This window comes from Pelodiscus sinensis, chromosome 3, assembly GCF_052426305.1.
Source record: "Pelodiscus sinensis isolate ZL-2025 chromosome 3, ASM5242630v1, whole genome shotgun sequence".
NCBI lineage: Eukaryota > Metazoa > Chordata > Testudines > Trionychidae > Pelodiscus > Pelodiscus sinensis.
In genome coordinates, this window is record NC_143054.1 from 60,081,826 (window position 1) to 60,097,025 (window position 15,200).

The 15,200-nt window shown below is 43.3% G+C and overlaps 1 protein-coding gene across 7 annotated transcripts in view; it reads right to left on the reverse strand.

Moving 5' to 3' along the window:
* SENP6 (SUMO specific peptidase 6) overlaps window positions 1–15,200 on the reverse strand; it is a 180,133-nt gene that overhangs the window by 148,326 nt on the left and 16,607 nt on the right. For 3 of the 7 annotated variants that reach the window (XM_006131959.5, XM_006131960.5, XM_006131957.5), the window contains exon 1: window positions 10,665–11,207. The exons of 1 other annotated variant lie outside the window; for it this stretch is intronic. Coding sequence is in view for 3 of the 6 variants with exons in the window: in XM_006131960.5 (XP_006132022.2) it covers window positions 10,665–10,710 (46 nt within the window). In the remaining 3 variants the exon portion in view is untranslated. Of the gene's footprint in view, window positions 1–4,521; window positions 4,663–10,664; window positions 11,208–15,200 lie in introns of those variants that run through there. 3 more of the 7 variants (XM_025189130.3, XM_006131958.5, XM_075923800.2) reach the window with 3 other exon arrangements.

Consider the following 15,200-nt stretch of genomic DNA (forward strand, 5'->3'; position numbering starts at 1 on the left):
TAATGCTGCAAGTGCAGACAAAGGCTCAATTCTTCAACTTGGATGACTCTGCAGCTGAATGCAGCTTCTTTGGTCCTAGTATCAGTTGTGCTTCCCTTCTGTGTGTTGGCTGGGAACCTTCCTATTTCTATGCAACAGTAAGTGCTGGGGATGTTAGTGTACAGTCATGTAAATGATTAACCAATAAGCCTTGGCTTATCTGTTTATCCAAATGATTACACACGCTCCTCTCCCCCCCCCCCCCTCCTGCCTCTATATCAAAGGCAGCAAGGGGGAGTGGGAGCTGGTTCCTCAAGAGCACAGGATCCCATGGAGCCGCCTGCCCCTCCCCCACCGCCATGTTGCTGCCTCTGATAGAAAGGAAGCAGCACAGAGGGTAAGGGGAGGCAATAGGGAGCCAGTACATGCTGGAAGCCAGCTTCTTTCACATATTGGCTTCCGTGGAGCCATCTGCCCCCTCTTCTCCACACTGTTGCCTCTCTATCAGAGGCAGCAGTATTGCGGAGAGGGGAATGGATGCCAGAGCAGTCTCCCTCTGCAGCAGGCCTGGGCTCACCGCGGACAGAGACTACTCAGTGGGGATGGAGGAGCAGCCTCTGTCTGCGGGGAGTTCAATCCCATTGCAGAGCAGTCTCTGTTCTCGGAGGGCTTGCGGTATGGTGTGCTTGGGGCCACCCCTGCAGTATCAGAGGCAGCAGTGGGAGGTGGCAGGGGGCTCCTTGAAAGTAGAGATGGAAATGCACTGGTTGCCGGCCCTGTCCCCAGGAACCATTAAATCAGTGTGTAACCCTTAAGATTTGGTGCAGTTACACGATTATTAAACACTAACATCCCTACTAAGTGCCTGTGGTGGGATTGGGTAAGAGGTGGGAGAAATGAGTGGAGGGTGAGGTGGTGAGGGAAAGAGGCAGTGGAGAGAAAGGATGAGAGAGGTGTTATAGGGTAGGAGAAGGGAATGTGTGAGTGAGCAGAGGGGGATGAAGAAAAGTAGATAGGGGAATCTCATGGGGGAAGCAGGAGCTCAGTAGGTAGTGTTCTCTTGGCAACAGCAGGCCCTCTCTGTTAAGCAGGCCCATCAAACTCTCACCCTGACAAGCCAAACCCCCTACACCTGGACCCTTTAGACCCGCCCCCATGCCACTGATCCCTAACCAGCTGCACCTGGACCCCCATGCTAACACCACTCCCTCAGCAGCAGGACCCCCTATTAAGTATGCCCACACACCCCCAAGCTCCACTTCCTCGATATTCTCCTACACTGAGTACTCTACAGAGTTGCATTGCCTCTGCCCCCCCGGAACCCTGCCCCCTCTCAATGAGCCCTGTGCAACCAGATCTCTCTCTGAACCACCCACACCCAGATTGCTCCACTTAAACCACTCATCCCATAACTGCATTCTCCACACTAAGCCCTTCCATACTTGGATCATGCTGGGACAAACCTGCCCAGCTATACCTGGTGCACCAAGCAGACAGACAGACCCAGCCTTCGCACTGGGTCAGGGTCAGGTGCAGCCTTGCTGCTGAGTCCCTGTGCTGGGGGATCCCGGAAACTTCAGGATGATCTTCTCCTCAGTCAGCCAGAGGCCTGTGCCCTACTGCCATGGTGGAGCCACATTTATTTATGTAAAATGTGAATTGTAAAATTTTATGCACATATACACTTAATTTTTTGCTGCATAATTCCCTCAGGAGCAATATGTAGACAATTTAATAATTTCCTTGGTTTGAATATAGACAAAAACCAGTCCAAAAAATAGAATAAAAAAAATCACATAAAAATACAAATAAATGTTGAGATAGTTACTATTACTCAAAAAGTTAGAAGTCAGTCTTTAGAGTATCCTAGAGGCATTAATGGCTATTAGCTCAGCTGCAATCACTAAGAGTAAGTCTACACTAAGGATGTTAAATTTCAATCAATCAGCTAAATCAAGTAGTCAATGAAATTTCCATCGACTACTCCATTAGTCAGTAACGGTGGGCACTCACTATCCTGCACCTCTGCCCTGTAAATGTAGTAAGAGCCACCCACTGGGCTTTCAATACATTTTAAGAGGCAGAGGTGCAGTATTCGGACGCAGGGTGACTACATAAGTCCCCACTTGTGCCATTTCCCCTGCTGTGCCTCTGCCTCTCCTGCTCCCTCCTTGCTGCCTCTGATACAGAGATAGCAAGTTTGGGGGTAGCAAGTAATTGAGTAGTGACTCGACTACCTGATAAGGATGTTAAATATCAGTTAATTGAATAGTTGCGTAACTTCATGAATTCTTTTCCTTTAGTCAACTATTTCATAGTCCCTGGGGGGCAGGACTGGCAGCCAGTGCGCCTCACTCCCAAGGAGCCCCCTGCCACTCTGTGCTGTTGCCTGTGTATCAGAGGCAGCAGTGTGGAATGCCAAGCAGAAGCTGGTCTGCAAGGGGAGCCAATTTAAAAACCAAGTCCCCTCATAGACCAGCTGTCACCCTGTGCTGTTGTATCTGATAAAGAGGCAGCAGCGAAGGGGGGCAGCAGCCCTTGTCTCGGGGGCGGGGGGGGGGGGTGTCTGAGCTCCCAGATCCAGTGCGAGTCAGAACCAGGCTGAGCTGTCTGCCTGCCTGGCTCCTAATACACTTTAAATGCAGAGCTGCAGCAGGGGTAGGTCCCGGACCCATTGCAAGCAAGCACTGACCAGGCTGCTGGCCAGCCTGCTAAAAAGCTTACGGGGGGGGGGGGGAGGAGAGAGAACAGATGCCTGTAGGCTATAGCATTAATCTATAAACTTTTGCTTATTAACCAACTACACTATTACATGTAAACGAGTCACTTAATCCCTAGTCCACACTGCATTTAAAAACCTCTCAGTTGGGCCATGCCAGCTATGTTGGGCTAAGGGCTGTTTAATTGTGGTTTAGACTAGGGATGTACGAGTTCAACCAATCAGCTTACACTTGTCAGCACTGGTTAAACTCACTGCCAGCAGCCCCGTGAAACTGGCAACACTGTCAGCTCTGTGGGGCCGGGAACCAGAAACACCTGCTCTGGCAGCCCCACTGGACCACGAGTACAGCCCAGCAGCCGCAAGAGTGCCAGCAGCACCATCCCCAGCAGCAGCTACAGTGGCCCTGCGGTTACCAATTTAATAGAATTTTCTGTCAGTTACACAGTTAATATTTTCCCCATTTTTTACATCACTAGTTTAGACATTCAGGCTCGGGCTATAGCCTGAGCTCGGGGAACCTCTCACCCCCCCAAAATTTCAGAGCCCAAGCCCAACCATAAGCATGACTATTAAACACCCCTGTAAGCCTGAGCCAGCTGGCAGAGACCAGCTGCAGATTTGTAATTATAGTGTGGACATACCCTCAAGTAGATTTGGAAGCTTAGATACAGTTGGCTTTAAAGAGGGAAAAAAAAGTCTGAGTGGATGTTTTTAATTCCTCCTTCTGCTAACCTCTTTTGCAGCAATTCCCTTCTAAAACAATTTTTTAAAGTTCTTGATCCCAAAAGTTTTAAGACCTATACTTGTCAATGGCCAGGCACTGCAAACTGCAACCAATGGAAATTGTGAGGAGCCATGACTGTGAATGTGCAGGTAAACAAAGCAAGTTGGAAGCCTGTCAGGGACTAACCCTAGTGAATCCAGTTCGGCTTATGGGCCAGTTATTGCCCACCCCTGGTCTAAGCAATTCCAAGCTCTTTAAAACTGCGGTGTCCAACACACTAGCCACATGTGACTATTTGGCTAGTTGAGTGTGGCTAGTTTGTTATAGCAGTAGCCACTGTAGTTGCTACTTCTTCAGAACTGATCAGACACTACAGATTTCAAAGAACTATCACCTCTTCTAAGCAGTATCAACAATGGGAAATCTGAACCAGAATCAAGATGTGTCTCTTTCAGTACTTACTGAACCCATACAAATGTCAGTAGCCCATGAAAAATAATCGAGTTTTATGAATGGGGAGTCAATTTTACATATTTGCTGATGTGACAGATTTTAAAGATTAAATCTAACAAATTAGATTTGCCAATTAGGTGTCATAGACACTATTAGAATGGAATTTAATGGAATAACCCCTTTTATTGAGTCCATGGAGTACTTACTAGCTTATTAATTTAACAAGTTCTCTTCAGGTCAACATTTAACTTGAACAGTAGTCTTTTTAAAATCAAGACAGATTATTATTAACCAAACAACAATTTATTAATTCACTCAGTATCACACCAATATACAATTAGTTTACCAATCCAGTGTAGACAGAACCAATGTTCTAGTTATGTATAACACACACAAATAGAGTCTTGCAAGCAACTGTCAAAGACTAAGGTTGAGGCTTAGCAATTACACCAAGAACCAGTGTAGATCACCTATACTTATTACATTTTTGTATGATCATCAGGCCTTTAAACCCAACATATTTATCAGTGGCCAAGTATTTCTCCAAGGATTAAGGATGTATTTGTCTTTAATACATTTAAGAATGATGGTCTCCAGCTCATTTTCTTGCAAATATTCTCAATACTCGGAACCAGGCTCATACCTTAACTGCTGAAAAAGAGGAGTTGGCTATGAAATGGGCATCCAGCAATCATACTTCCACAATGCCAACTATAAGCGTCAAAGCTAAGAGCAAACAATTCCTTTGGATTAATTCATTCCAAATTGAGAAATTGTTTGGGACCTGAAAAAAGCAGGAAAGCTTGTTTTTCTTTTCGAGATTATGAACCAACAGGAAAATGAAGGTTAACACGACTGAGTGTATTCTGAGTTTTTCATGTTGACTTGGCTGACAAATATTTTAAAAAAATTAAATCAACTATTTTAATTTAAACGTTTTAACAAAAACCGGATTTTAAAAAACTTGAATGTTTAAATTAAAAAAACCTCACATGCTTCTTTTGTTAAAATATTATGTTTGCTGTTGATAAAAAAAATCCAGAATACATAAATAACTTTTTTTTAGTTAAATAAAAGCATTTAAATGTCTGGTCATCTTCTCTTCCTAATACAGAATGGAAAATCCTCCAAATATTAATGATTAACTTGTTAAATTGATATTTAAGCAGATATTTATGAAGTCATTGGGAGGAGAATGGCTTCAATTACTTTTGGTAAATGAAATAACCAAACAATCATTCATTTTCTCATACAGATGTGAAACTAATAAAAATAAATCACTTTAAAAAGAATAGCGCATACCTTCTAAAAATGAAACATCTACCTCTTAAGTTGTGAAGAATATGTATTAAGGTTATAAACAAACAAGAATGCACTTTTATGTAAAAAACATGATTAAATCGAGTCTTCCTGACTAGTGATTTAAATCGTGATTTATATGATGATTTAAATCAAGCCCACTCTCTTTGGAAAAACACTTGATTTTAGAAATCCCACATGGAATACAATTCAGTACCAACAGTTTGGACATGCTCCCAGCATACTGTACCACATAAGCAATAAAACCAGTTGTCCTAACCGAGGTAATACAGAATAGGATTCCTCAGAAATTGAGGAAAGTCTGAAAATATTATACAAATTTGTTTCTTGCTGAGAAGTGGCTTTCAGGTTTGTTGATGTTGATTTTTTCCCCCTTTTTTTTAAGTGCATGAAAAGTAGTCTTTATGAATAGAAATAGACCCACTTCCAAAATGATTCCAGAGAACACATGGGATGCATAAATTGAATAGGCTATCAAGAGAAAGTGCAGTGGAACAGAGGTCCATGAAAAGACATGTACTGGCAGGCTAAGGCTTGAAAGAGTGTGAATGGGAGCAGAGGACCAGGAAGCACATGAAACTGGAAGAGAGCCACGCTCCCTGTTCTCAAAATGGGAGAGTAATGCTGAGGGAGGCAAGAGGAGGGGACAAAACACTTCTGGACAAGGAGAACATATGACAGATCATTAACCAGATGAAACAGGACAGTATAAAAGACACAGGATGAAGTGTACATGTGTGTCTGAAACCTGAGAAAACACAGGCCTTGCTAAGATTTTGAAAAGCCTATTCCTCTATCAATCCAAAAAGCAGTTTAATCCCACCAGTTACCCAAGTTTAAACTGAAAATACATTAGGTCATAAGTAGTGCTTTGAATTAGGGATGCTAAATATCCGTTAATTGAATAGCTGAGTAACCTCATAAATTCTTATTGGTTAGTCAACTATTCTATAGTCCCCAACGGGCAGAGCCAGTACGCGCCGGCCTCACTCCTGAGGAGCCCCCTGCCACTCTGTGCTCAAGGTGGGAGCTGGTCCATGAGGGGAGCCAGTTTAAAAACCAGCTCGCCTTGCGGACTGGCTGCCAGTTGCCTCTGATAAAGAGGCAGTAGTGCGGGATGGCAGCAGCCCCTCTCTGGGGCAGGGAGGGAGTCTAAGCTGGTTGCCTGCCCGGCTCCTAATACACTTTAAATGCAGAGCCGCAGCAGGGGTAGGTCCCAGACCTGTCGCAAGCCAGGACTGAGCTGGACTGCTGGCCAGTCTGTTAAAAAATTTACTTGCAGGGGGGAAGGGAAGGAGTGGGAATATGTGTAGTCGATAGCGTTAATCTATAAGTTTCTGCTTATCAATTAAATGATTGAATTGATTATACTATTACATCCCTATTTTGAATGGAATTGACTATTTAAAATAAAACTAAACCTTTATTCATTTGCTTAGTAAAGGTCAAGGGTGCAGGGAAGACAGAGTGCACAAACTCTTCTATGTAGATAAAAGCCTTCACTCTCTCCTCCTTTTCATTCTATTGTACACTACTCTGAACCCAGGTAAAACTCCCACTACCACCATCTTCCCTTAATCTCTGATGATAGGACAAGAAGCAAAGGGCTTAAATTACAGCAAAGGAGATTTAGGTTGGGCATTAGGAAAAACTTCCTAATTGTTAGGGTGATTAAGCACTGTAATAAATTGCCTAGAAAGGTTATTGAATCTCCATCACTGAAGATATTTAAGAGCAGGCTGGATAGACATCTCAGGGATGATCTAGGATGGTGTTTGGACTTGCCATGAGGGTGGAGTAGTGGACTTGATGACCTCTCGAGGTCCCTTCCAGCTCTAAGATTGCACAAAAGACAGGTAACATATAGAAAAGATCAGGGAATGTTTTTCAATACATCACCTATTCTATTTTTGATGGAATAATTTCAATTTTAAAAGAGGAATATTAGTGAAGACAACAACAAATGATTTTATTGAAACTTAATTACATCAAATGAAAGAAAAAAAACAAACATCTTAAAGAGATCCCCCCCAAAAATATAAAGTCTATAAAACTGTCATGCTTACAATTTAATGTTTTCCCCTTATGTACTGTATATTTTACCTATTTTATAGTCTGATTCATAAGTACACAAGACCAGCCATACTGGGTCAGATCAAAGATTCATTTAGTCCAGTATCCCGTCTTCCAACAGTGGCCAATGACAGGTGACCCAGAGGGAATGAACGCAACAGGTAATCATCCAATGATCCATCCCCTTCTGTAATTCCCAACTTCTGGCAAACAGAAGCTAAGGACACCATCCCTGCCCATACTGGCTAATAGCCATTGATGGACCTATCCTACATGAACTTATCTAGTCCCCCTTACAAGAAGTTCCACAGGTTGATGATGTGTTGTGTGAAGAATGACTATGTTTTAAATGTGCTTCCTATTATTTCATTTGGTGACCCTTAGTTCTCATATTATGAGGAATAAACAACACTTCATTATTCACTTTCTCCACAACAGTCATGATTTTATAGACCTCCATCATATCCCCTCTCAGTCACCTTTTTTCAAAGATGAAATATCCCAGTCAATAATCTCGCCTCATATGGAAGCTGTTCCATAACGCTAGGTTTTTTTTGGGGGGGGGGGGGAGGGGGGGCATTTTCTTAATCTTTTCCAATTCCAATACATTTTTTTTTTGAGATGGGGACCATATCTGCCCATTGTATTGAAGATGTGGGCATCCCATACATTTATATAAGGGAATGATATTTTCGGTCTTATTATGTAACCCTTCTTAATGATCCCCACATGGTTTGCTTTTTTGACTGCTGCTGCATATTGAGTGGATGTTCTCAGAGAATTATCTGCAACAACTTCCAGATCTTTCTTGAGTGGTAATTTTGACCCCCTCAGTCTATGCATATATTTGGGATTTTTTTCCCCCAATGTGCATGAACAATTTGTTACTATAAACCAATCAGGGCTATTAACTATGCAGATTAACTTTTAAAAAATTACAGTCCATCTTTGATCTTATTATCACAATTTAATTATAAGTCCAGAATTAACAGCTAACCAATCACTAAACCTACACACGCTTCCTACCTCATTTGTTTCCCAAAAGACTGATGTGGGACTGAGCAGAGAAAAACAATTTTCAGAGCTCTGCCAGCTATACTTTTGGAATTACCCAGTGGTGAGCAATAATTTTAATGGGCAGCCACTCCAAGAGTTGGCAAATGATCAAGGGCCACACTTCTGTGGAGAGCATGTAGCATCTGGGACTATGGGTGGGGTATAAAAGGGAGCTTGGGATAAAGTACTAGGGTGAAGGAGGGAGTGTGGGGTCTGAGAGGGAGTTTGGGTGAAGGAGAAGTTTATGATCTGTAGCAGAGGTTTGGGGTGAATGGTCCCTGAGGGGTCATGGATGCAAGAGGATTCTGGCCTGGGGGAGAGATGCAGGGTCTGGGAGGGAGTTGTGATCTAAGGATGTAAAAGACTAGTTGACTATCCAATCAGCATTTGCTTATCTGATAGTATTTTGCCTAGTCGATATCCCCCCCACCCTGTTTGCTGCCTCTATATAAATGTATGGGATGCCCACATCTATAAAACAGAGGAGGCAAAGGGGGAGGGGAAAGGGATACTTCAAAGTGGCAGCGCCACTGCCCAGCTGACCCCGGACTCCTAGCAGCACTGCAAGTCCTCCGTTGACCCCGAGCTCCATGGCTTTGAAATGCACAAGAGCTGCACTGGGGACTCTCGTGCATTTCAAAGCTGACTCCAGGCTACAAGCTGGTGCCTATGGGACTTCCTGCTGGCCCTGGGCTCTACTGTTGTTCTGCATTCCTCCTTTGAAATGTACAAGAGCCCCTAGTCAATTAACTGCATTTTTACATCCTTATCATGACTTGGGAGAAGAGGAGAAAAAGGGGTGCAGAGGGTTTGGGTGTAAACAACCAGGGCAGACTTATCCATTAGGCACAGTAGGCACAGTGCCTATGGACCACGATACTTTTAGGGGCCCACGAAAGTGTTTTAATTTCTTTTAAAATCAGAAGAAAAAAAATTAACTTTATGGGTTGAAGAAAATGTTTTAATTTTTTTCTCACATCAGAAAAAAAATGAAACTTTTAGGGCCCACGAAACTCTATTAAATTTTGCCTAAAACAGAAAAAAAATAAAATGAAGTATTTAAAGTTATATCAAAAATAATGTTTAATATTTTTTTAATGGAGAAAGGGGTCTACGAAGGCAAAAGTGCATCTGTACATACTAACATCCCTATTACACATGCTACTTATTTTTGTTTGTCATTTGTTTACAGTAAGAAAGGCATACCACCACCCACACAGCACACACAAAACAACTCATGATCATCAGATAGTTGTTTCCACACCTGTCATTCTTACAGTAATATGAGAGAACATCACAATCAGATTTTGTAAAGCAGGGAGGGGATGTGAGGGAAGGAACAGGTACTAGTATTTCACCATCATATGCTAAAAAATATTCTGCCACTGTTGACTAATAGGTTTTTAGGATATTAGCATTTCAGATGAATTGTTCAAAGTGAGTGTTTATTCACAGAGAAAGACAACATTTCTGCTCTGTGCACACCTCTATACTACAACAAACCATAAATGAAGATAAATTCTGTATAAAGCAGGTTACAGATGCTGCAAAATATGCTGTGCCAAAGGAAAAAAAAATTCTCACAGACTTGCAAAACTCTATTCATGTCTATGATTTTTCATTATCACAATGGTAAAAAGGCAGGTAAGTATGCGGCCCCTACTCTGGTGCAATTGCCATAATTCACAAGGCTACATTTACAGAATATCATATTTAATTGTACTCGGAAGGCTTGCAGTAAATATTTCTAAGCCTCATTAATTGGTTTTAGTGGATTTCTGCATTAGAGTCTGAGACTTTGGGCAGATGCAAAACCCAAAACTATGTCTCAGAAACCTGATGCTTTACAAGTAACACTGAAGCTCCCTCTTTCTAGTGACCCAACAGAAGAGAGACACCCCAGCAGAAGAAAAGTCTTCTGTGATCAGGTCACCAGGCTCCCTTTCCCCAACTCTTCAGAGAGGCCTTTTACAGTGCTGGAAAAGAGGAGAACCCAGCCTAGGCCGGGGGCCCGAGCGCGGCTCAGAGCCGCGAGAGGCAGCACGCCAGAGACCAGACCCCTCTGGCGCATCAAGCCTCACCTGGCCGTAAGCCTTCCTCGCACCCACCTCAGCCCCCCACTAACCGCCTCGGCAAAGCGGCCATCGCTCACCCAGCCGCCCTGGGCCACCCTGGAGACTCTCGCCCCCAGTGCTGCCCCCCACCCCGCACTCACCCTTCCCCCACCAGCAGGTCCCCCCACACGCCCTCCGCTCCGGTCCGTGCCCCTTGCTGGCCGCCGGGAGAAAGCAGCCGCCCGTGGGCCACATTTCCCCGCTCACGCCGCCGCGCACGCACCTTCCAGAAACAGGCTGTCCCTGCAGCCGCCGCCGCCACCGGCCATCTTCCCCCTGCCGCTGCTCCCCTCACTCCATGGCCGCCTTGCTCGCCCAGGCCCTGTGCCTCGCGCACAGCAACACGGCGGCGGCAGCGCCGAGCCCCTTCCCCCGGCGCCCCCAATGCAGAGCGGTAGAGCGACGCTCCCCGCCCCGCTCCCTGCCTTCCGGCCCGCGTGCGGGAGGAAGCGGCTGCGCGTCGGCTCGCTCCCTTATTGTGTCCGCCACCGGCAGCCCCCACTGGTGCCAGCCCAGCCCAGGCCTGGCCGCTGCCTGCTGGCACCTCGGCGGGGGAGGGAGCGGGCCCGGCCCGAACTCTCTCTGCGGGCCCCCAACATCGCCCCGCTGTAAGGGCGAGGAACCCTGCCGCTGCCTTTTCCTTCGCCTCAACTTGCCTTCCCTCGGCCCCAGGGCTGCAGCCCACAGCCTCTAGAGAAAGTGGCTCATTTCCCTAGCCCCGGCATGATAAAATGGCCGCACTCGGGCCGTGCTGCCAAATATCTAAGGCTCTGCCGCTCTTATCCCTACAACAAATTGCAGCCTCCTGAACGGCTAATTGGGTGGGTCGTGGTTGAGCTACATGACATGAGTGAACTTTTAAAAGTGAGGGGTCACGGGAGAATCTTCTGCTGAGGAGCCCCTCACCCCCTTCTAACTCCTACTCAAATATGCGTAAAACCCTAGCCCCCAGCTGGTTTAATTGTAGTTTCTAAAATTTTGTAGTAGCCCTTAGGATGCTGAATTTGCGAACACTGATGCATCATTTTGACAAAAGTAAACATTCAGACATTGGAGCCCAAGTAGCAAAATAGTATAAAAGTAACTTGGGATTGAGACTTTAGGAGTCACACTTGCAAGCTTTTCTCTGGAAACATTAAGCTTTTAAATTTACATGTTTAAAAATGGAAGCTAAGTTTCTCACCATCACAGGAGCCAAAGCTTTGAGAACAAAGATATGAGGTTAGTCTTCAGCCTGGAGGATTTCACTGACACAAACTTATGACAGAATCAGGATTCTAGGTACCTAATTTAAAGAACCCACTCAGATAAATGGTCGATAGGCCAAGGTAAATTTAAGCATCTAGTCTTGTGCGTTCAGAACTCAGTTGTACTTAATGAGAGTTGGCAGAATTAAGCCATAAATTACACAAGTACATCAAACAAAGCAATGCATATTTTAAAAGAAATGTATAGAAATATTGCCTACTTGGTAAATTATTTTGAAAGACTTCTGGAAATAAGTGTGTTTTGAGGAAATATTAAGAGAATAGTTAATTGTTATACATATAAGATGAGGAAGTTCCAAGTATAAGGGATAGCATGTAAGAAAAATAGTGGTAGAAATGTAGCCATGTTAGTCTCCGTGAGGAAGTGGGTCTGGCCTACGAAAGCTCATCACCTATTAAACCATCTTGTTAGTCTTTAAAGTGCTACACAGTCCTGTTTTATGTAAGGAAGAGACTTCCACATTCCTGACTCTACGGGACACTGCTTGTATTAAGGGATTGCTGAAAGGATGTTCTGTAAGTTATAGTGTACCGATAAGCTTAAGGCATGTCTTCAAAAACAGGTTCTCAGAAAGGAATCACAAAATTTGATATGGTGGTATTTCTAATTGAATTCAAAGTTCAAGTTAGAAGATAATCTTGCTCATTATGTTAAAAATGAGAAAATGTAAGTGTCTCATTGAAGCTTAACCAACAGCATTCTTTACCATAATAAAAAGATGTTTCAGGGTGCATCTTATTTCAATGCTATTACAAAATAGCTTATTTAATCAATTTCAAAATAAAGCATTATTCCAAAATGTCCCTTACTCCTCCCAGAAGGAGATTTACAGGGACGTTGGACTAGCAATCCCGAAATAGCGGGCTTGCTTTGATGATGCAGGATAGCTATTTCAGGCTACTCCACTATATCAAAATAGCTTTGCAGTGTAGAGGTAGCCTTAGTGTCGCCCCATGAAGGATAAGCATCTGCTTACATTCCATTGCAGGGTGGAGACCATAATGTTAATTCAAAATGAGGAAGTCATCTGAGTGAGACTAGACTTTTGATTCAAGTCTAACAAACTGGTTTCTAAAACTTGGAGTTTTACTTTTATTGATAAATGCATGACATGATGATGTGTCTTATTGACCAAATCAATAGCAGCAAATATAATTCTGCAATCCCTATGCACCACTAGTTACTATTGTTTAATGAGTGGACAAAGTAGTTTGAAATGAAATGAGCTATTTAAAGAGTAACTGCCTACAGGGGGGCAATATTGTCTTTCAGCAGGAGGAAAAATCAGAGATTAAACTGATTATGCTCTGATTTTAGGGGGTCCTGCTGAGGCAGGCATGCTGTTTGGCTATAAACATTTTGTTGTTTAATATACACTTCAAGGGGAGAACTTTTCCTCAGTTACATACTAGAGTTTACTTTTTTGCTATGTTATGTATTTGTTCAGAGAGAGTCCTGAAAACAAAGTGTTCTGAAAGGTGATGCCTCTTGATGTCATTCTTTGAATAAAAAGTCCCTTCTCTTTTAAAAAAGTTCTTTTTTTCACATTGTATATGGAAGAATATAATCCATGTAGTTTAAAATATAGTTGATGAGTCATCTTTTTAAATCTCTGCAGCCTTCTCTTAATGTTTTAAAATTAAAGAGAAACCCATCTCAGCTAATGGAGAAAACCGAGAGCTACTTAGGTGAAAAGGATTAGTATACTTTATTAAAGAGATCTTACAGAATTTTCTGGTTTTATTTTGTTTTTACTTACCTGAAATGGTCCTTTTTGGGCCAAGAGAAGGAATAAATCTGACAGCTGCTTTCTGAGTAATAGCAGCCATTAGAATTTAACTAGCCTTGTTGTGGCTGATAGTCACAGGTGCATAATTTAAGGCCCTGATCCTCCAAACACTTATGCAGGTGTCTCATGACTATAAAACATGCATATTTTTAGAGGCTCAGAGCCCAAAGCAGTTTAAGACTTCGGACTTAAAAAGCCTTCAGCACTTGTGTAGCCAGACACAAAACCCCATCTTGTTTTTCCACGAGCCCCATCTTGTTTCCCCCCCCCCCCCCCCCCCCAGAGAGCAAGAGAAAGGCAGTCAGCCTTTGATGCCCTGGGAACACAGGTTTGCTGCCTGTCCCTGACTCTACCATAAACAGAAACCAGACAGTAAATGGGCTAGCTGACGACCCGGGGCCTCCCGTCGCCCTGATGGCTAGTACCAGTAATTGACACGCCTGCACTGTCCCAGAGAGGAATCTTTGCCCATCACATACCAGAGGTGCCCATTGTCTGCATTTTCCCAGGTGTGAATTATGCTTTGCACCCTTCATGGGAAACTTGGCATTCAAAGCCATTTTTCCTAATTGGCCACTTGAGCCCAGGAAGAAGCCTACATGACCCAAGGGGTATAAAAGAGGTTCAGCAGCCCACCCCATTTGAGCTCCAATCATCTATACCTGCTGGCAGGTATTGATTGTCTCCCGAGGTCTGTGGGACGCCCAACCTCGCCCTACTACTTCCCGAGGGATTGAGAGAAAGACGCTGGCCACGCCAAGTCTGGAACGCAGGGGTGAGACTATATACCTGCTATGTGTCTATTTTGCATGCATTTAATAAGAGCTCAGAGAACCAAAGGGTTTCATGGTACCTGTAAGTGACTTATTAGTGTAATTTCTGTCCTGTCCTTTGTAGTGTTTGTGTTATCTATAACACAGTAGTAGCATTTAACAACTAAGTTTACCCTGTAACAATAAATAGTAACTGTTTAAGCTTTAACCTGACTCCTTCAGTTGCTGTAACAGAACCAAGCACAATTTAAAAGAACTTCAGCCGGTCATAAGGGACTCACTGCCCTGACCGTCGGCTGACAACTTGAAGTAGGAGAATGTTATAATCTGTTAGTACTAATACTGGCAGAAGCATCAAGGATGGAAGGCAAAGTTCCAGAAAGAGACTTAATGCTAGCTTGAACAAACAAAGCAGCAAGCAGCAACAACCTCCAGTTTTCTTTGGCAAACTTGTACCTCATGGGCTAATTTATTTTTTGTTGAATGTCTTTGTTGTATGTTAATGTTTGCATATGCTTGCTTAGAGCACCATCTTTTACAAACTAATTTAGCTCAACCTGTGACATCTCATTTTAGTTTGTTTTTGATGACATGAGAGAGGTTCTAAAATAAGTGCAGTGATGTAATGATTTCCTAGTAACAAAACAACAAGAAAAATCTTTTTTCTGACTTTCACAAGGCAGGAAGACTAGCACAGTGACCTCTTTACATTTTGAAAGTTTGATGGCTTCATTAGTCACATTTTAGGGAATCTTTTTTGCTTAGCTCACAGGACTATAATGTAATAAGGCTTATTGCAGAAAGACAGGAAAAAATGGAATGGCTATTTTACTTATAGAACTGTGAATCCTAAAAGTTGCTTGTGTTAAACACATTAGGACAAAATGAAAAAAATATTCTTTCCTTCTTTCTTCTGCAGAATTGCTGT